The 23123-nt window shown below is 36.8% G+C and overlaps 1 protein-coding gene across 2 annotated transcripts in view; it reads left to right on the forward strand.

Moving 5' to 3' along the window:
* The first annotated feature begins 701 nt into the window (after nucleotides 1-701).
* Nucleotides 702-23123, forward strand: part of Il7 (interleukin 7) — a 41180-nt gene continuing 18758 nt past the window's right edge. The window contains exons 1-2 of one of the 2 annotated variants that reach the window (XM_040741397.1): nucleotides 702-1321; nucleotides 7825-7958. In XM_040741397.1, the coding sequence (XP_040597331.1) occupies nucleotides 1252-1321; nucleotides 7825-7958 (204 nt within the window). In that variant the 5' untranslated portion in view covers nucleotides 702-1251. The remainder of the gene's footprint in view (nucleotides 1322-7824; nucleotides 7959-23123) is intronic. The other variant, XM_040741398.1, reaches the window with a different exon arrangement.

Here is a 23123-nt window from a genome sequence, read left to right on the forward strand (position 1 = left end):
ACTGTCACTGTCCTTCCAGTATCCCTGTTCACACTGCAGGATTCACAGGTTTTGCTTACACAGGGGATACTAGCAGAGACCTTGAAGCCAGACTACAGGAGGGTTTTGTCCTAATTAGGCCAACTATGTGAACTTAGCCCCGTTGTTCAAGGAAGCCTCTATTCCCACATCTGTCTTTGAACTGCAGATAAGAAAATAGTACGCTTCACAGAAAGCTTTGGATGCTGCAGTGCGAGTAAAATGCTCATCACAGCGCTGGCACGGGGCAGATGCTAGATAAATGGTAACTGTTGGCACGATCTCTCTTGCTATTGGTTTGCACCACCCACCTTCGCCTGATTATGAGGAACAGCACTAAATCAGGGATCACCTTGGTAATTTTGGCCTACTACAAAAAAAAATTCAATGAAGCAATCAAGATAGTTTATTAGTCCTACCAGGTAAACGCACCTGTGGGAATTATTTAGCAGTTACTATGAGTAATCTCTTCGTCCCCTAACTAATGAATTTTATTTTTCTGAAGCTGCCACTTAACCTAGTAGACTAGGTAGGTTCACATGAATTATGAATTATTTTTTCTTAAAGTCCCACCTGAACAGGTGCATTGCACACACAGAAGACAGGGAGGAAAGAAACTTAGAGAGCTTGGGGGGGCAGAGGGCGTGACCTCTTAATCATTCTTCACTTCCTTTTTTTTTTTAAAAGATGACTTGGCAACGTCTGCCACATCAGCGGCAGAAGCAGCGACGCCTTCTCAGTGGAACGGACTTGCAATAGCGAGCTTTCACACTGCTGCACATGTGTGGCTTCTGTGGACATATTATTAACCGGTGGTTTTAGCTTCCAGTCTCCCAGAGTTGCCAAAGCGGTTAAAAGTTATTTGGAAAGCCTCTTAGCCGAATCTCTCTGATCCAGAAGGCCAGCTGGCTTCTCCTGAGGTACTTTGGAAATTTGCACTGATCCTGGTCCAGGTGCATGGGGAAGACGCTAAGGGTATAAACCCTAACATTGAACCTGAAGACCCAGCGCAAAGTAGAAACTGAAACTATCCTGCCTGTTCTGCGGGCAGAGCCTACGGAAGTTATGGCAAACTCACAGCGTCTGGCCAGCCAGTGATGCATGCGGCCCCTCCTGGGATGGATGAACTAGGCGCGGCGTGGGTGAGAGGAGCCAGCTGCCCGAACTGCCCAGCCCAGCACCGGCGTGCGGCCACTCGGAGGATGCCCGGGGTCCTGGGCGTGATTATGGGTGATGAGAGCTCGCTCCTGCTTCATTCCCAGTCATCATGACTACACCCACCTCCCGCAGACCATGTTCCATGGTAAGCGCTGCTCTCCCGTGAGCACGTAGGTGCACCTAGCGCGCCGGGGACTCTGGGACACACCGGGACGCGCCACCAGCCACCATGCCTCCGCACGTCCGGGAATAGCCCGGCCTTGCACTTTGGACCGGCTGGGAGCACAGCCTCTCCCATGGTCAGCCACTACCCTCGCTGAGCTCGGTGGCCCAGAGCCATCTGTACCTGGGCGTACAGCCCGGGGCAGGAGGGGAGGAACCGTTCCTTACACCGCCTTTCGATCCCCAGACCCAGAGCCCCAGTGCAGGAGTCGCGCCGCCACTGCGGCCGGCCGCTTGCATCCAGGTCTCAGAAGTCAGTGGCTGTCAGCCACACTCTGTCCCTAGCCAGAAACTTGCCCAAGCAGCCCTTCCCCGCTTCCTGGCTGTGCAGTTACTCACAGGCTGCCTGGGTTCAGGGAGTTGCTGGGTTCCCGAAGCTCACAACTTCATAGAGAATGAAAGAGTCGTTCAGGGATGTGCTTTTAAACCCTAAAGGACAGGTCATTGGAAAACCCCTCTTCTCCCCTCAGTAATTCTGGGAGTTTCCGACCCAGGCTGTATGTTATGTTGTTTTCTGGGAACCCAAGTCCCGAGGCTGGAATTGCAAAAAGTCAGATTTTTTCCCCTTCTACAAAAGGGAGATAGGACTATAAGTACCCACGAGTACAAATTCTTCTCCCCCTGATCAAATCTAATAGGTTTGCCTTTGCTTTAAATAAACGAGGACTTAAAGTTGACAAGAACAGAATTGTCAACGGCTGGAATCCACTTGTAGATAGAACTAAAATAAATAAACAAATAAACGAAGGCTGTAAGACTGTAGATGAGAACACAATGGAATGCGAGGAGAGGAAATGTTTTCCAGTAAATACTTCTAAGAGTAAGAGAAAGTGTGGGACTGCAGGAGCAGGGAGCCTACCCAGTGCTTGTCCTTCTCAAGTTCTGTGATGTTGTTTTCCTGGACACTCTTGGGTCCAGTTACTTTCCATCCCTTATGTCTTGGAGAACCAAGAACTAGCCTAATGAAGTTCTTGTCGGAAATCAAATAAAAGGTGTGCAGACGTGAGAGACTATCCAAGGAAACGCTGAAAGTACTCTTTGTAAGGGTGCAATCCAGGAATTTAATTGCAGTCAGAGTGTATTCCTGTTTTCTTCGAGAGACCCTTGGTTCTGAATTGATTCTTTCTGCTTCCCTCCTGATTTTAATCCTTGAATTACCTATGATCTGGGAAGATAAAAGGACAAAAGAAAGCAAAGGTGTGTGATTTAAATACATAGACTTAATTTCCTGTCCATATTAGTCATGCATCATAAGGTGTTAGTAAACAGAATATGAAAATGTTAAACTCTTGAGGTAAAGTGAGTGGCTTCCTTCATTTTTGCTCCAAAATACTTCACTAGAAGCTTCAGCTCCTTATCAGGGTTGTACCCTGTGCTATTCTTTCTTTCTGACCTGTTATTTGGGGCAGTACGTGAATGAACATTCGCTATCTGGCCTTCAGTTATGCTGCCTCATTTAAGAATTTTATACATGCAATCATGCTAATAAAGTGAGATCACGAGAAACACAGAATTGAGAATGAATGGGAAGCCTGAAGAGCTCTAAAGGAAAATTAGGCATTTCACATCAATGTGTATACCTCTTAAACAAAACTGGAAAGTTCTTTCACAAAACCAATTTTCATGGCCCATGGGTATGAACTGTTTTGATATTGACTGTTGAAAAATAATTTTATAATATGTCTAAATATTTACTCTTTTCCCTTGAAAGAGGAGCATGTGTTATAGTTTCAGAGCTTGGTCAGGAAATATCTTGGTGAAGTTCATGCAAAAGACAATGATTTTTTAAAATTTTCTTTGACTGTCTGTACATGCAATTACCATTATAAGCAGTGTAATTGAGTAGTTAGAAGCTGAATCCCTAGACAAGTACACCTGAGGATGTCAGATGTGAGTCCTATTTTCTCCTAGAAACACTATTGGGCTCCAGATTTGCCACTGTAAAATGTGAATGACCTGTATGCATGAACACCATGAATTGGCTGGATAATTGAATTCTTTGTTGAAACAGTCATACAAAAGGACATTCAATGAACACTTCTTAAAGTGGATTGGAAACGCCCTCAAGGCCTCAACCCTAGACAAAGAATTACAGTCAAGCAAGAAATGCTGAGTGTGGGAGAAATAATCTTCATCAGGTTAAAGCACACCAATTGGTTATGCAAATGGCTAGTCTGGAAAACACACATATAAGTAAGATTAAACATACTGTGCAGGTTTTTCTTGTGTATTTGGAAATATATATGTATACAGAAACACGCATACCAACAATTGATAAGAAAAGAGGCCATATATGTGAAGTAGAGTAAGAAAGGGTATATAGGAGGATTTGGAGGATGAAATGAATGGGAGAAATAAAATTATTTTTGTAATCTCAAAAGATAAAAGAAACAATTAAAGAAACTGATAAATGACTGGATATGATGGACTGAAGAAGCCAATTTATTTATGTTCACTTTGACCTCATAACTTAAACAGCAGAAAATCAAATGTATTATTTGGCTTACAATAAAAAACCAACAAGAATTTTTCGACAGCTACCATTCTGGTTTAACCAAATTCCCTACTGAAAACAAATTCTCCAGTTTCAAACCCTCTGGGAGATTTAAAGACAATCCTACAAGCCAACACATGTCTTGTATTGTTCCTATAGTTTATCTTATCTGTGACTTAATGAAAGTTCAGGGAAGGACTCGTGAGTGTATTGGGTTACAAAAAGAAGCAAAATATGGCAAATATTGAATTCCATTCCCAATGAGACAACAGTGTTAGAAACACCCACAAATAAGAAAAAGAAATCTTAATTTGCTACCATGCACACATGTGGAAGAAAGAACTGCAGTTCCAGAAGAAAGTACACACAGTTGATGGCTGAGCCAGGAACGTATGAGATAGGTATCTTGGGCCCTGGTGTGTTTATGGAATTATGCCTGAGGCAACTTAAATATGATTGGTCTCTATTTGGATGAAGAAATAGAAACATAAAAGTTAAAATGTTTGAGAGATCAAAGAGAAGAGAGATATAGTAAGAAGTCAATGAAAGCGTTCATTTTAGAAATCAGGTACAAAAAGTTTAAATGAAAATTCAACTATTTAGTCAGTCACATAGCCTATTGTCAGATGAAAACAAAATTCCCAATTCTCTATGTTCTAAACTCTCCCCGGTCTGTCAGTAACTATCTTGCTTGGTTATAAGGGTCTACAGATGAAAACTTATTTTAAAAATAGTTTCAGAATTGAAATTTTCTCATAGCATACATATGCAAAGAATATTCCACCAATACTCTAAAGCATTGACAAAATGTTCTCCAGAGAATCGTAAGTTCATATGAATCTGGGAAGCACATATTATTGAAAACTGACATGAAGAAGAAAGCTGGGAATCTCATGAAGTAAAACAAATTAACTTGTTAAACAGAAAATGGGCCTTTGAATAACTTATATATAGATGCAAATTAATCTTCTAATGACTTCATCACATTCTGCTTTGAGTTTAAGTTACATCCCCTATCTCTTTACTCTGTCTACTCTTCCCAAAGCTTAAGTTTTAGAGATCTGTAAGGCTAAAGATGGAATAAAAAGCACGTTGTTATAAAATGTATATAGTTCTGACAAAATATGGTAATGATTGGTAACTGTGTATCCTGTGTGAAAGAATGGTAATTGGAGAAGACTAGATGAATGGTATTGTAAAAAACTGACTGTGGGCATTTTAAAATCAAATCCCACTGAAAGAGAAGACTCATGCTAACATCTAATCTTAGTAACTGTTGTTAGACTGCTATAAAAAGCAGGTTAACTTGAAAAGTGTGCCATTTTTGCATATGCAATAAGATATGTAGCATATACTTATATCCATATATATAAATAGATTATCATCAGTGATGGCTTCATAAGATGGTAGATGACAGAAAGATGGATGGATGGATGGATGGATGGATGGATGGATGGATGGATGGATGGATGGATAGGTAGGTAGGTAGATAGATAGATAGATAGATAGATAGATAGATATAGACAGATTTCCTAATAGCCCCTGGCTCAGGAGTTCAATTAAAAGCAGCTAGGAGCCGGGTGGTGGTGGCACACGCCTTTAATCCCAGCACTTGGGAGGCAGAGGCAGGCATATTTCTGTGAGTTCGAGGTCGGGCTGGACCGACACCCTCCAAAACAATACAGCGAAACCCCGTCTCGTAAAACCAAAAAAAAAAAAAAAGCAGCTAGGATCTCAATCTTTGATCTGAATTGAATTATGAATCATTTAGTGAAGAGTATTAAGCAGAGTTCATGCCCACTCTTGCATTATTATTTGATCATACCAAGTATTAGTTTTATATGAAGATGGGAAGCTATGAATCATGGTGTTAGTGGAAGTTTCAGTACCCTTAGCAGCTCCCAAAATGCTCAGCTGATAACTCAGGCTTGTTATTAACTAGCTCCTACAACTTAATCCATTTCTCTTAATCTAAGTGATTCCAGAGGCTCGTGGCTTTTATCTCTATCCCATTTTGTATGTCTGACTTATTCTACATCTGGTTGGTGGACTTCTGACTTCACCCTTCCTCCTCCCATCATTCCTAGTTTGACTCTCCCATCTAACTTGATTGATTTCTGCTACTGGATAGTCAGGTTCTTTAGTAAACCAATCATTTTTCACATTATGAGGCTTTGAAATTAAAATATGTTTACATCATTTCCCTTCTTCCCTTTCTATCCTCCAACCTCTTCTATTTACCCCATTACTCTCCTTCAAGTTCATGGCCTTCTTTTCTTTGTTATTTAGCACACATAACACACATATGTGGGGAGGGAGAGAGATAGGGGACATTTAGTCATATATACAGATATATAGTCATATATCATGCTTGTTTTATATAATGTTACTTGCATTCATGAATGTAATGAATAATCAATGGGGTTCCTCTTCACTGTGCTTAGCATGCCGTAGTTGCCTGTAGTTCTTTGTCTGTGGTTGAGGTTCTATGAGATCCCATTACTTCTACCAAGCCCCTTTATTTGCAAACCATGGGTCACTTAGATTATAATTTATGATGAATGCTTTTGCCTTTTTAATATCATTGGATAATGGTGTAATAGATGACATTTTTATGATATGCTTTGCAGTCTTTATGATAATGTCAGTGTCAGTTCTTTGGGTTTATAAAAATGTTGTTTAGACTCTAAATGGAGAAGATACAAATAAAATGTTAAGCACTGATTGTTATAATGTTAATTTACAAAATGCATGGTGGTAAGTATATCATTAACGCAACTGAGTTCATGAAAAAAAATGAAAGCAAGACATGTGTAGACTCATTAAAAATAGGTTGGTCTTTAATGTTTCTTTGTACCACTTGGTTTTCATCTTAATTATTTATCCCAAGTGATTTAACATTTCATTCCTTTTGATTGAATCTGATTGGCAAGACTTACCTAAAGTATTCATAAACCATCAGTTGAGAGGACATGAGCCCATTCTTTGAACTTATAATAACTTAAGATGCCTCATTACAGAGAACCTCTGTAGTGCAGCATCAAAGAGGTCTCCCTCTACATAACTTTCTCCAGAAAAAATACTAAGGTTGACCATTATAAAGAACCACTATAGTGTAACATCCAAGTGGTCCCCTCCACATAACTTCCTCCAGAAAAAAGACTAAGACTATCACTACAGAGAACCACTGTAGTGTAACATCTAAGAGGTCTCCTGCCACATAACTTCCTCTAGAAAAAATACTAAGGTTGACCATTACAAAGAGCCACTGTAGTGTAACATCAAAGTGGTCCCCCTCCACATAACTTCCTCCAGAAAAAGGACTAAGGTTCATCACTACAGAGAACCACTGTAGTGTAACATCAAAGAGGTCTTCCTCCACATAACTTCCTCTTGAAAAAAAGAGTAAGGTTCATCATTGCAAAGAACCACTGTAGTGTAACATCAAAGAGATACCCCTCCACACAACTTCCTCCAGCAAAAAAAAAATCTTCATGAGGACTATGTTTTCTATGTAAATAAATATTCACATGACATATTTCACTTATTTTAAACAATGTATGACTTTAAGGAACTGTAGCATACCTCTTTTCTTATGAATATGCTTTCTTTTGGGGATGTTTGCTGTAAGTCCAGCTCAAAAAGCTGTCACTCCCTTCCTTGCTGGATATGTTTCAAGAAGTCTGTGATTTCCTTCTACCCGTTCTGCATAAAATGTGGATACAACCTATACACCAACAAGAAACCCTAATCCTAATCTTAATTTAACTGCCTTGTCATACAGTTTCATTTTTATAGTTCTTTCTATGTTGTGCTGGAATGGAGATGTATTTTTAAAATTATTAGACATAGGTGTTCATTTCCACTGTTAAACACAACCTTGTATAACATGTTGTGGCATCTACCTTGGACTCATTAACTGTTGGGCTCAGCTTCTTTTAGATATATTTTTGGAATTCCTCCCCTGATCCTTGTTCTGCTGCCTGTCACATCATCTGACTGCCACATTAAAGATAAAGAAGGTAAAGCATATGAGAGTGTGCTGATGATCAGCATCGATGAATTGGTACGTGCTTCTTTTTCTTACATTCTCACTGACTGGGAAATGTGAACATACTTTTGGTACTCAGTCCTGTAATCAGATATCCACTGTAATTCTTGGCAAGGAAGGAGGTAAGTATGGAATAAAATATGTGACCTAGGAACTATGCACTTTCATGACTGGCATTACTCTGCCCTTTGGGGATTAACCTTTCCTGTCCACAGTCTCACACTATCCATTTAGGTCCTGTTGCCATTTTCTGCCAAATCAGCAGAATTCATCAATGCCTTAATTTGTTTGCCTCCTGTTTAGCCTGTTCACTGTGAAAGATGCCTTACATTAGGGGACAGAAAGTAACAGAATATAACATCTGCAAATTGTGGTGGAAAATAATGTATAGCTATTTTATCTTAAAGTGTACAGTTGCATGTATATTCATGTATATATTTTTACTGTGTATAGCATATAATTTCCTCTAACCTAATATTCACTTACTGTGAATAAATTTCTTGCCTAAGTAGCAGATTTTATATCTTGAATATTTTGATTGTAGAACATTTAAGCAGCAAGTAGAAAACGTTCATGTACTCCCCCACCCTTGGAGTTTCCTCTATTTTAATATAATAAGTTTGTTACAATAGATGAACCAATGCTAATATACTGTTTTTAGGTTTCATTCTATGTATTGTGCAGGTCTTTGGATTTAGGTCAACACATAATTCTATATCAACACAATATCACACACCATGGTTTCACTGCTGTCACCTCTCCCATACCATGTTGAATCAATGCATCTTTCTCTCCCTCCCCAGAATCCTTGGCAACTGTTGATTTATTCACTGTCTTTCTAGTTTTTGCTGGAATGTTAAATTGTTGCAATCATGTTCATATTTCAATCCTTTAAACTTGATTATTTCACTTAGAAGTGTGAGTCAAATTCTTTCTTATAATATACAAGATACCTTACTGTCATCTACATATCTAATTTGGTGAGGCCTGTGTATCCACATCTTTAAGACAGTCTCTTATACATTACCATGAGATGTCTTACCACCTAACTGTACCAATCTTTGACATCTTTCATCAGAGTTTTGTACTCTTCCCTATACAAATCACATCCATAATTAGTAGACTTGTACTGAAATATTCCATACTTTAGCAGAATTCTAAATAATCCCGGTTTTCATTTCAAATTGCATTCATTTATTGCTGGCATACAGACATTTTTTTCTATGTTAACCTCATATCTTGCAATTTTTTAAAAACCATTACTTTTTTTTCAGGAGTTTGTTGCCGATGACATTACTTTGGGGTTTCCACACAGATAATAAAGTAACATGTAGAAGTTATCATGTAAGGTTGATTCAATTGGTAATCTTACCTTTTTAGTCAGACTGAAACCTTATGTGGCAAACAAAATCCCTCCCAAATGTCCACAAGGAAGAAGGCATTATCTTAGGTCCCTTTCTTCTACTCTATGATCTCTGCTACATACACTGACGTGGACTGATATCAAAAAATACAGAAAATGCAAGGTGCTTAAAGAAAAATGGGACAAAAAGTTCTTTGTTGTTTGCTAACTAACAGAAAGAAAAAAAGGGTGCCCATGAGACAGTAATTTCCACATTTTCTATTTCATATTTGGACAGGGTGGGTTCCAGGATAGAGCTGCATTGAGAAACCCTGTATTAAAAAAAGATATAGATAGATAGATAGATAGATAGATAGATAGATAGATGGATAGATGATAGATAGATAGATGGATGGATGGATGGATGGATGGATAGATGATAGATAGATAGATAGATAGATAGATAGATAGATAGATTTATTCCTTTTGGGACATTTTCTTTAGCTGTGCCAGTTATTTGTACGTAGTTGCTCACAGTATATTCTGCATAGTTCTGTGGTATCAGTTGGTGTCTCCTTTATATTTCTGATTTTACTGATTTAGTTCTTCTCCCTTTTTCTCTAAACATTTGTCAATTTTGTTTGCATTTTCAAAGTATTAACTCATTTACTTGATTTTTTGGTTTACAATTTCATTTATTTTCACTCTGATGTTTGTTTTCTGCTAACTTTATTTTGTAGTTTTGAGTCTTTGAGTTGTATTGTTACCTTGTCTATTTGAAAATTTTCTACTTACTTTTAATGTATTCATTTATTATTATAACAAACAACTAATAAACATGTATCTAATAGTGTGATACCTATTGTTCTTCTTTTCATCAATTTCTAGTTTAAATTCATTGTGCTCTAATAGTGTGATACCTATTGTTCTTTTTTTCATCAATTTCTAGTTTAATTTCATTGTGCTCTGTGAAAACACATGAATGATTCATTTTATAAAAGTTTATTGATATTTGATTTGTAACCTAACATATGATCTGTGTTAGACCCAAGGAAAAAGATTTCCATGACTGTCTGATTAAGCAAGCTTTTATTCAGAGGTGCACAAGGGACTGATCAGACAGCTGCTTCACCCTGACTTGGTATTTAACCCCTCGCTGGCTTTTGAGGTCCCTTTTATGAGGAAGGGGAAGGGCTGATAGAAAACAGCTGTGGAGACAATTGACTGTTAGAAAAGAGGTAATGAAAATAAGTTCAAGAATGCATCATGTGGAAGGAAGGTCACCAAGGTGTCTGGGAAGACTTGATTTCATAAGGCAAAGGGGCAATCACATATCACAGAATAAGGAGGTTAGCAAGTCAAAGGGGTCACAAGTCCAACATAGATTGTAAAGCATGGTTTACAGGAAGCGTTAGGCTTAGGAAACAAAAACTTATTCTTGTAAGATATGGAGACTTAATAATAATATACGACAATATGGCTCCTTAATAACAATGCGGCTTTTGTTTTGGTTTCACACTTTTCATTGATTTCACTGTGCTCTTGTAAAGACACTTGATATGATTGATTCCTTTTTAAACAAACTTATTGGTATTTGATTTGTAAATTAACATATGATTCATTCTGGAGAATATTCTGTGTCCCAAGGAAGAAGATGTATAGTCTGCTGCTGTTGGTTGAAATGTTTTCTAAATACCTGTTAGGTTCTTTTATTCTATAGTATGGTTCAACCCTAATTCTTACTTGCTTATTTTCTGTTTGAACTATTTTCCTATTGTGAAAATCAGACCCTAGAGTCTCCAACTAACTAGCAGTGAATTTCTACAGTTATGTCTATCAGTGTCTGATTTATGTGTTCGATAGTCTAATGTTGAGTGTATATGTATTTATATTTAATACATATTCTTCTGATTAATTGCTTTTTAGTATATTATAACCCTCATCACTTTATGTTTCCTTGTATTGTTTATCTTTCTCCAACACTTCCAACCTGTGCTTTTCTTTGCCAGTGAAGTTGGTTTCCAATATATAGTTGTGTAATTGAGCCTGACATGTTGTTGTTGTTATTGTTTATTCAGTGAATCTTTATCTTTTGATTGGTGACTTACATGTACTTATATTCAAGGTTATTATCTATAAATTTAAGTTTCCTGTAGTCATTTTGCTGTCTTCTTTGTCTATTTTATAAGCTATATCTAGCTGTGCAGCTCAGGTTGGCAGCAAATTCATAATCCTCTGGACTCTGCTCTTTAAGTACTGAGATTATAGGTGTGAGCTGGTATGCCAAGCCATTTTATTGTTGTCATGTTTTATGTGTCCTTCATTTCTTCCCACATCTATTTATTATCTTGCAGTTTTGTGCTTCCCCATTTCTTCAAGGCTTTATTCTCTTGCTTTTTGTGTATCTGTTCTGTCTATGCTTTGTACAGAGGTATATTTTCACAATATTAGTTAGCATCCTTGTTTCCAGTGAAGGACTCTGGTCTGGTGGTGGTGAATTCTGTAAGTTTTTGCTTATATTTCTCCTTCATTTACAGATGATAGATTTGATGGATCTACTACTCTTGGTTGGCCATTATTTTTATCAGAGTTTTAATATATCATTCTATTCCCTTATGGAATGTATGAATTTTGTGGAAAAATTGGCTGTCTGTCTAATGGGGCTTCAGTTGTATGTGAAATTTTCCTGCACTCCTTTTAGAGTTCTGTGTGTCTTGTACTTCCACATATTCGGTACCAAATTGTGCTGGAGATACTTTTTGCATGGGTGTGGTCAGGATCCCTGAAGCTTCTTGGATCTGGTTGTTTGTGTCCAAATTTGAAGATGTGGGGACTTTAGCTCTCATGTGTTAAATGTCTCAGTACTTTCTGTATGTGTGTTCTCCCAGAGTTTCTGTAATATAAACAATTGTCCTCTTAATGGTGTCTTAAATTGTTTAATATTTCTATATACTTTAAGTGTCCTTTTTATTTCCTTCATTTTTCTGTCGTTTTCTTTATTCTGTCTTCCAAGTTTAGAAATCTGTTCTTTTGTTTGGTTTCCCTATTTCTTTATGTTTAAGGCTGATGACTTGATATGATTTCTACATTGACTATCCTACTCATGATTTTTTTGCTTTGTTTGTTTTTGGTTTTGTTTTCCTCATTTCATTGTGTCACCTATCCACACCCTCTTGTGGTTTCATTAAGATTTTTTAACTTCCTTATGTTGATTCTTTTGTCAAACATTTTATGAATTTCCTTCCAATTGTGATCTATTCATGGAGAATCAGTCTATTATCTTTGGAGATACCATAGTTCCTTGACTTTTCATGAATCTTAGGTTCCTGCAGTGATTTCTGCAATGTAATGAAACACTTTTCTGATTTTATTGAGTATCTTTTGTAGGAAAACATTTTTTCATTTAAATAAGATTTAAGGTATCATTTGATTCTTTCTCTGGTTCCAGATGACTTAAAAAGTTTAGTGTCCATGTGATTTATTTATGTGTAACCAATGCCAAAGAGTCTAAGAGGGCCTTGATGGTCTAGATTGAAGTGACTCATAAATGTAGCAGTCCATAGTTAAAGATGGTGTGGACTTCTAAATGTGTATGTCCCCAGGCCCTACAAAGCCAAGTACTTGTGTCACTTCAATATGTGATGACACAAGGTTATGCTGATGCACAATCTGTAGGACTGCCTCCAGGTCCCACAAAAGAAGTGTTAGGGAAATGCCCATCATTCTCGCACTGGAAGATATGGATGACCTTTACCCAGTGTCCTTCAAATCAAGTACAAGAAGTATATGGGCCTTGTAGGATTCTGTAATTATAAAATGCTGAGGGATCTGGTATTTGTCTTGTGAAGCATAACAGGACCCCAGTTCTTGCTGAGGTCATAGGTTCTCATAGCATCCACTAGTATTCAAGCACTATATTAATCAAGAGAGAGAGTAGGAGGCATCCTTGTCTCATTCTTGATTTTAGAGGAAATGCCCTGTTTGAATCCACTTAATATAATAATAACTTTAAGTTTGCAGTATATCATCTCTTCATCAAATGTTGGGAACTTTCTGATTGATTAAGTTTGAATGATTTTATAACAATGTTTTATCCATTAAAACCATTTTATTTAACCCTAACTTGTATGGTTGCACTGTTTAATTCTTGGTCATTAAAACAGGTTTCTGACTATATTTCAAAATAGCATCATTGCTAGAGATGGGCAATGTCTGAGAATGGCTCAGTCAAATTGTTGCCAGTGAAAAGTTGTGATGTTATAAATTATGTTCTAATGACGAAAAAGTTTATAACTTCCTAAGTCTTTGCCTCTCTTTCGTTTCTGGGTGTATTCACAGATTGAATCTTTATCTTCATGCTAGTAGCTTTAAAATAGCTTTTGATCCACGTTTTTCCTGTGACCATTATAAGCATTTAATTCAAATGTAAATAGCAATATCTAGCCATCTGTACTAATTATTTGTCACTTTTAGCCTGTTCTGCTTCTGTTTATGTTTGTTAACTCATTAGCATTTGACCTATTATTGAACTCTGACCTCCTGGACCACCCTTAACACCCCCCTCTTCTTCATCTCATTCATCATTAAATTCCTTACCATTTAATACATTTCCTTACCATTTGCATAGTCCTATTCATGATATCAACTTCCCATATAAATTGTCAGAACCAGTCATCTCCTGATCCCCTGAGACAGTAGGGCCTTGGCTCATTCCCAGATTCTGGTGTGCATCTTTCCTCTTTTCTGACATTTGAGTTATTTTTCCTAAATTCCTTCCATAAGAACAATATTCTATTTTTTGACAACTCTTTCAAACTGTGGGCTTCTACCTTGCATTTGATTGATCTGCTAGAAGAAGTGACAAAACTTTAAAATATATCTAAATAAGAATGACAAGATATCTCAGTGAGTAAACTCATTCAACAATTAACAACAACAACAAAAAACAAGCCTGGAGACCTAAGTTCAGTTTCAGGGATTCACATTAAGGCAGAAGAGAGCTGAGTCTAGAAAGTTGTACCTCTGGTCTCTGTGCATTATATAACTGCACACACAAAAAATATAAATTTGAAAAAAAATTCTGAATATACCAAGTTTAAATGTTTGCAATTAATAAAAATTAAATTGACCATAATAGAAATTAAATTATATCAAGTTAGGCTAGACAATAAAACATTTCTTACATGTAATTATAAGAACATGAATAAGGGGCTGGAGAGATGGCTCGGTGGTTAAGAGCACTATCTATTCTTCCACAGGACCCAGGTCCCATTCCTAGTACCCACATGGCAGCCCACAACATGAAAATCTAGTATTAAGACCAATAAATTGCAGTGCACCAAAACTCCTCTCAGTAGACAGGCCACTAGTTTTTCCCTTCCTTAAATAAAAACAATGCTGGTTAAGTACAGTTTGAATGCATTTGTAGATTACTAAGTGTGATTGATGTTATGCATTTGTATCCATGGTCACCCAGTCTAAATCACCGAAGTTTTAAGTTCATTTCATTAGATTATCAGGGTCTTTCTTGTACATTCTCCAAAGGTTCTATAATCCATTCACTTGCTTGTATACTGTTGCATTGGAGTCTTTCTTGATAGTCCTATTCATACTGCATCCACTGCTTCTAAGTTGGTGCCCAACAATTACTAAGTATATTATTTCTGTACAAAAGAACTTCCTGTCTTAGGACACCAGACAACAAGGAAAATTGTAACCAATCATAGACATCAATTCAGTAATGATTACATATGCTAAAGAAAAGTTTAAAGGCAGTTGAATAATTTGGCATGAAGAATTTTTAAATTGCCAACTTGATGCATTCTATTTGACATCATAACCTGTAAATTTGGTGAGTTATCATTCCTATGATAATTTAACCTTAAGTAGAGAATTTATTAACTTAATCAGCTGCTGTCTTAAGGACTGAATCCAGAGCTTCAAGCAAGGCAAGTCTGCTATCATTTGAACTACACATTTGAGTCTTGTGATAGACATCTTATTCACATATAATCACATAAATATAATTCAATATAATTACTTTGGATCTTAACAGTAGAACACTTTATCTAGATGATGAAAGAAGAGGAAGCCAATGATTTCTGAAGAAAGAAAGGAGTTGAGGAACCATTGTTGACTTAAAGAGTGCTACATTAGAAAGGATGGCAGCATTCATTCGACCTGACAGAGTTTCCTGATATCACTGAAGAATGGAGACCTCTGCCTAAAGATTCAAGCCAGTGGACAGAATTGCAAGTATAACATCATGAATGTAGATCATTTCCCAAGCCTCAACCTTGATTTTAAGCTAAAATGTTATGAATGAGGTAACAAATGGGATCAGTCTGGAAGTAGATTCTTCACCAAGCCTCAACCTTGACCTACAGTTACAAAGAGACAAATGAGCTAACAAATGGAATTAACCTGGAACTGATCCTTCCCTAAGCCTCCAGATAAGAGTTTAGGCTGGCCAGCACCTGGATTTCATCCCCATGACAATTTGAATTATAACACAAGAGAATATCCCTGAACTTTTCCCAGAAAGATTATTTTATAAACCATTATAGCTTTTGCAAATAGTAATAAAAGATAAAAATAATAAGTTGCATGAAGAATTAATAAATTCATCATTAACATACTTTAGTACTTTAACAGAGTTATCCAATGGAAAAATCAAAATCAGAAACATATCCTAATATAATTGCATTTATAATGTACTTTAGCCCACAAGAGCACAATACATTTTTTCCACAAGCTCACACATTGATCAACACTGGACATATTTGTGGAAATAAAATACATTTTTAAAGTGAAAACCATTTCAATTATACTCTGAAATCAAAGCATAATTAATCTGAAAATTAACAAAAATCAGAAAGGTAGATGGAAAACAACAGGTGATTAAACAATGTATCTTCAGATAATGTGTGTCTATCATGACTTCTCAATATTAAAAGTTTTTGAATCAAATGAAATGAATATTTTCATTGAAATAATGGTGGGTCACAGGAAATTTTAGAGAATTGATTATATGTATAAGGAAGATGAAAGATAAAAAATCACCAAACCAAGTTTCCCACTAGAAAAATTAGAAAGAAAATTCCAAAGTATTTGGAAAAAAGAAATATTAATAATAACTGGAGTTGAAACTGAAAAGAGGAAATAATGTCCATCATGAATCAGAAGACTTTGTCCACATTGCTGATATGTCTCCACCTGACTTCTGGTCTACCTTGCCAATATGTCACCACCTGACTTCTGACTTCTGGTCTACCTTGCCAATATGTCACCACCTGACTTCTGACTTCTGGTCTACCTTGCCAATATGTCACCACCTGACTTCTGACTTCTGGTCTACCTTGCCGATATGTCTCCACCTCATTTCTGGTCCACATTGCTGATGCTATGTCTCCACCTGTCTTCTGGAATCAGTGAAATTCCAAGCTAAATCAGCCAGGTCAGTTTGTCACTCCTGGCACTGAATGTTTTAAAGAGTTTTATTCATATTTATGTGTTTGTGAGTGTGTTTGTGTATGTGTGTGTGTATGTATGTATGTGTGTGTGTGTGTGTGTGTGTGTGTGTGTGTGTGTGTGCTCGTGAACATGTGCATGCATGAGAGGAAGAGACAGAAACAGAGATAGACAGAGAGTGTGTGCTCATACCTGCTGGTGCCTGAGGTGAGAAAATATGTTGGAGCTCCTGTAGCTGGAGTTACAGTTGGTTGTATGCCATCTAACATAGGTGCTGGAAAGTGAACTTGGACCTTCTGCAGAAACAATGAGCATTTAATTGCTGGGCCTCACCTCCATTCCCTGTAACTGGATTTAAAGTTTATAAAACACCAAACATTTTTAAATAGCCAGCATAGTACTGAATCAAAACGAACTCAGTGAATTGATACTATATAAGTTAGATCCACTATAAAGCCAGAGAAATCAAAATAGTGTATACTGAAAACTGAACATCCACTGAAACCTGAAACAATGAAATAAAACTAAATAGATCAAACATTTCCCTTTAAAGTTAGCATAAGATGGGCTACATGTAAAATGATCTAAACACAACATAAAAGCCACAGAAAACAATCAAGGAGAAAACGTGTGGCTTTTATTGGATTTGATAACTTTTTGGATACAATTTCAAATAATACGTGCTGTTCAAGAAAGAATGATAAATGGAAACTCATTAAATTTTACACTTTGTACACATGTGAAAACTCACAGAACTTTACAACACAAAGGATGAATGAATGCATCTCTGAAGTAAATGGATAACAATGACTCAGCATTGGCTTATGAATTATTGTGAGGCTGTTTCACTAATGTAAGACATTAAAATTGGGAAAATTAGGCTGAGAGAGGGAGAGGACTGCATGTGACTCTCTAATTTTTCTAAAAAGCTAAATTGTTTTCTTAACCTTACGATTTCTACAAATCATAAAATAAATATAATTTTATACAATTAAATAAAGACTGGCAATATTTATTTAAATTCTCTAAATTGTACATCTTTTGGAAGACAACTAATTTCCAGGGAGGAAGTAATTCCCATTCAATAAATAGCAAGATGGGCAGAGGGTTTTAAAAACATTCTCATATTGGAGTGAAATTAAAGCCCACAGACTGTGTGTCTCATCACGGGGGTAAATTTGCCACACCATTGGATGGGGAACACAGACTTGACAAGCTATTCTTGGACAACTGCTTTCCATTTTACTTTAAGATAAAAACTGAGAGAGGAGCAGAGTGAGAAGGTGAGAAACAGCACAAGACAGTGCTCAAAATCCTAGGTCAGTTGGTTGCCATAAGAGTCACTAATCACTTGATTTCGTTCGTTCTTTCTTTTCTTTCTTTGTTTAATTTGTTGTTGTTGTTTCTGTTTTTTGCTTGTTTGTTGCTTATTTTATTCCCCTTCTTTTTCTTTTTTTTTGAGTTGTCCTAGAACTCTCTTTGTAAACCAGACTGGCCTCCAACTCACAGAGTTCCTGCCTCTGCCTCTGCCTCTCTGCCTCTCTGCCTCCTCTGCCTCTCTGCCTCCTCTGCCTCTACCAGAAATTTCCCTCTTTCTTATATTGCCAACTTATTTTCCTCATGACTCTTATTACTGTCCAGAATTACTTTACTTGTGAGTGCAGATCATGCTTGTTAGTCAGTACATCTGTGTCACCAAGAATGCTCCTGCACTAATATTTATTGACTGGGTTAGTAAGTTCATCAATAAATTTATTATATTAAAGTATATAAACAGTAGTAGATTATACTGTACAGATATTGACATGCATGAGTGACAAGTGGCTGTCTTTTGTCATGGCCATACCAAAGTAACAAAGCCATAGGTAGGAGACAATGGTAGCAGCATGGTAAGAGCCCTTCCTGCTCTCCCACAATGGATTTTGCAGAGCCTCACACTGTAGAAGGAGCACAGAAGAACTTTCTGGGGTCTCTTTCCTGAGAGCTCTAACTCCATTCATGACAGCTATTTCACGATGTAACTGCCTTCCAGACCCCCTACCTCATCATACTGTGAATTAAGAGTCCAACAACTGAATATGGGTTCACACAAACCTTTAGACCATAACAGCGATAGTCTAAAAATAATTATATGACTTACATTCTTTCCATATTCTTTATATGAACTGAGTATAATAACTATCATAATTGTTTGCTTGTGTCCTTGCAGTCTGACTAGCAGATGGCTTATCATAACTGAACCAAGCTATAGAATAAAGCATTCCCTTTTCCTTCTAAGTGACAGCTAAGTCACCAAACTTGACTCACTTGGCAATTCTTTTTAAAAGTATTTGTTTTACTGGTGACCAACTCACTTCTGCTTTCCAGAATCATTGAAAATATTCAACATGGTACTTGACTCTGCACTTTGTGTCCTAAAAGTAAACTTAGGAGGGCACAAGAAATACTGCTTCCTGGTAGAGCATTGTACTAATACTTGGAAGGTCCTCAGCTTATCACTTTGTTATACATACACACACATACACACACACACACACTGGATTGGCCAAAGTTGAAATCAATATACAAAGCTCATGTGGGTTATAAACAGTTATAAAGTAAAGCATGTAAACAATAGTGATTACAAATTCACATTTGGCATATTTTAAGTTGCTTATTTGATTGCCACTTTAACATAGTATGCAGCTACTATACAATATTAACCGTAACCCTAATTAGTGACTATCTTCTCCTGAAATGCAAAAAAATAGGGTACCAATAAGTTTCCAGACCTCTTGAAAACTTATTCCTTAATAGTTCATTTAAGTAAATATTGATTAAAACAGCATTTACTAATTGTAATCTGCCAATGGAAAGATAGCTGATGTGTTCAACTTTGAATGGACTGCAGTGACTAAAGGGGGATTTTAATTTAAATAGGATGCTAAAGAACGAGTAGATGATTAGGAAGCAAAAGTAAAATGAGTTGTCCCACATCAGAGAGGACAGTATTGCAAAGTCTACCTCAGTGAGGGAGGCCTCTTCCAAATTCCTTTGTATAAATCTCCTTTATTGTCAAGATTTGTTTGCTTTATAGTTGGCCTGTAGATGTCCTACTGCCTGTCCTTTGATGAGTCTGGTATATCTAATATACTTGAACTTTATTTTATCAAACTAAACACAGGATTTTTGTAATTAAATGCAGAAATTCATTTTTCCCATGGCTTTTTATACATGGCAAGTAAAGCTCACTGGCCTGGTGGTGGCGGCACATGCCTTTAATTCCAACACCCAAGCAGGCAGATCTCTGTGAATTCGAAGCCAGCCGGATCTACAAAGTGAGTTCCAGAGCATCCAGGACTATACACAGAGAAACCCTGTCTCAAAAAACAAAAACAAAAAAGGAGCTATTTTAGCAAACTTATGTTAACTTTATTAGTTTTAAGCCCACCTCTAAACATTGTTTGCTACTCTCAATCTTTTTTCTATGTGCTTACAAAGTTGAATCCCATCCAGATAGTTGGATAACATTTTTATCACATAATGATAGTATCTGTGCATTAGTTGTTTTTCTATCTATGAAGGTTATTTGCACAAGTTACTAATTCAGTGGTCATCACCAGTATTAAGGACTATGATGGAGAAATGTAATTTACAGAGAAGAAAGTTTTCTATTCACCATGATGACTACAGTGAGCAATATCCAGTTTACCCTATGACATGGCACAGTGGGTCTTCCATCAACATGCAGAACATTTAGTCATTATATAATAATGGGCAAATGAGTTAATCTTTCTAGACCAAATTTCTTTATTTCTAAAATGAAGATAATATCAGCATCTATATGTCATTGAAGTGGTATAAGAATTATATGACTTAATATATAAAGGTCAACGGAACAATACCCAGAAGTCTGTAACAGTTTACCAGTGATAGTATATAACTCTGTTTAGATGGAAAATACAAGCAACAATGCTTTCCAAATTTGCTTTCCTACTTCCATCCCTAGGAACACATGAAAATAAAAACCCTGTCATATTCAAAATGGTTCTAAGTTGCTTGACTCAAGCAAGTAAATGATTTTCCATTTTATAGAATTCACAAACTGATCTTTATTAACTTCTGTCTTCAAAATTTTCTTTAGCCAGTATTTCTTTTAATAAAATGCTTCCCAGAACTTCAATGAGGCCCTAAGCTGTAGCTAGCCTCCATCATGGAATATCCACTTCTAAATGGACCTTTCGTTACTATATGGAATGCCAAATGTCATGGACATTTGTGTGTGTGTGTGTGTGTGTGTGTGTGTGTGTGTGTGTGTGTGTGTGAAAGCCATTGCTCTGAGCAAGCCTTTTCATTTTGCACAAAACGTTCAAACACAGGCTTCTTCACATCACCCTAACCTTAGGAGAGGAGCACTGGACTGGAGGTGGAAAAGCCAGAGACACTGCTTTATCATTGTCTATCAGACTTTGAACAAATCATTTAATTATTTCAGAGTTTGACTTTCCTCATTCATAATTAGACTTTTGATTTGCATAATATCTGTGATCTATTATGAAACTGTTTAATTCTAATAGCTCACTTAACTTTAGGACTATGTTCTTTCTGCTGCATTGATGTAGAATTACAGTCTACTTTGAGGACTTTGAGAGGGATACCTAAGCAGACAAATCTTACAATTCCATTCTACATGCTCAGAGTTGTATATACATAATTTATGGTCTGTGGCGCTTCATCAAGTGCAGGTGGCTATGTAGCCAGGTTTCCAATAACCATGCAGTGTGTCTGTATTTGACATGAACATTGTTATCCAAGGAAATCTGCCAATTGTTGACTCATACAATTCCGGCAACATCCTTTCTTATCATCAGACTTACATAACTGCAACTTAAATAGCACAAAGCAATAAAACAGCACATTGTATACTGAAGACAACCCCCAAGTAGAGGATATACATTTACTCCCTGCAAAAGGGGTTATGTAGAGACACAATTTTATACATGGGGTGGTTTAATAACCAGTGTTTATGAGTTACCTTTTTGTGAGACCTTCCTTTGTTTTGCGCTTAATAATAATAATATTTCTAGCCAGTTTTACCAAATGACATTTTAAGCTCCATCCAATCGAACAAATTGTATACAGGTTTTTCATAAGCAAAAACTTACCATCTCAATGTTTGTTATCTAAGTTTTTGGTGTGGCACTTTCACGATGATATTCTGAAATACTATATTTGAGAAACAGTATTTGGAAGGCTGTTTTTGGTGGGGTGGACTTTGCATTTTCCCTCTGGAATTCTCTACAGTGAATTTCCATAAATACTAGTTGTTAAGATGTTTATTTCCCTATTTCTGCTGGTGTTTTAACTGCAATCAACACACATACTATAAAATGTGTTGCCTTAGGAGTATAAACTAAATGATCAGAATGGCAATTACAGGTTTCTTGTGCTTGACCTACTCTTGGCCATAAAGAGTGGGAGATTAACAAAATTTTTGTTTATTTAAATATTTTGTTTGTTGTTTACTACAATGTATCACATATTAAAATTTCTCCATAAATTTTAGTAGGATATTCTTTGGGGGTATTTAGTCAATGTATTAAGGATATTTGTTTCACACGTGTCAGACAAAAAAATATTATTTGTCAGGCAGTGGTGGCACATGCCTTTAATTCTAGCACTTGGGAGTCCCAGGCAGGTAGATCTCTGTGAGTTGATGCCAACCTGGTCTACAAAGCATGTTCCAGGAGAGCCAGGACTGTTATATAGAGAAATCTTGTCTCAGAAAACCATATATATGTTATTTATGTTCATAATAAGGAAATAATGATGAAACAGGAAAATTTTCTGTTTCTGTTCTCAGATAGCTGCCTTTGTTAACTTAGAAGCATAGGGCAGCTAAAGGAGAGACTTGGGGTACAGGATTTCATAAGGATTGCCTTAGCTTTTACAAATGCCTCTTATTTGTTACCTTTTCAAATTTGTTCATTGATGAGAACTTGTAAAGGATCATCCAAAATATTACATATACTAAACATGGTCCAGCCCACATGCATTTGTTTGTTTGTTTTTCACCATTCTTTTGGCAGAAAACCGAACAATTTGGGAGCTGATTGCCATATAAGTTACTTTACAATGGCTGTTCCACTCGGAAGCATGCCCCTCTATTTAATAAGACATTGCCAGGTTGAATCCAGAGCCTTCAATCAACTGTGCCAGTTGCAAACTTCTGGCAAAGCAGAATTATGGCAAGCAAGCTTTTTCCAGCCTCTGGATTTGTTCTTACACTATTCTTCCCATGATTCGTGTCTATACATCACTTAATTTGCCTCAGGCAAAGTGAATAAATGCAATCATCAGAAATGCATTTCTGAGTGTTTCTGAGTATT

Source organism: Mesocricetus auratus, unplaced genomic scaffold (genome assembly GCF_017639785.1).
Source record: "Mesocricetus auratus isolate SY011 unplaced genomic scaffold, BCM_Maur_2.0 Super-Scaffold_6730, whole genome shotgun sequence".
NCBI classification, from domain to species: domain Eukaryota; kingdom Metazoa; phylum Chordata; class Mammalia; order Rodentia; family Cricetidae; genus Mesocricetus; species Mesocricetus auratus.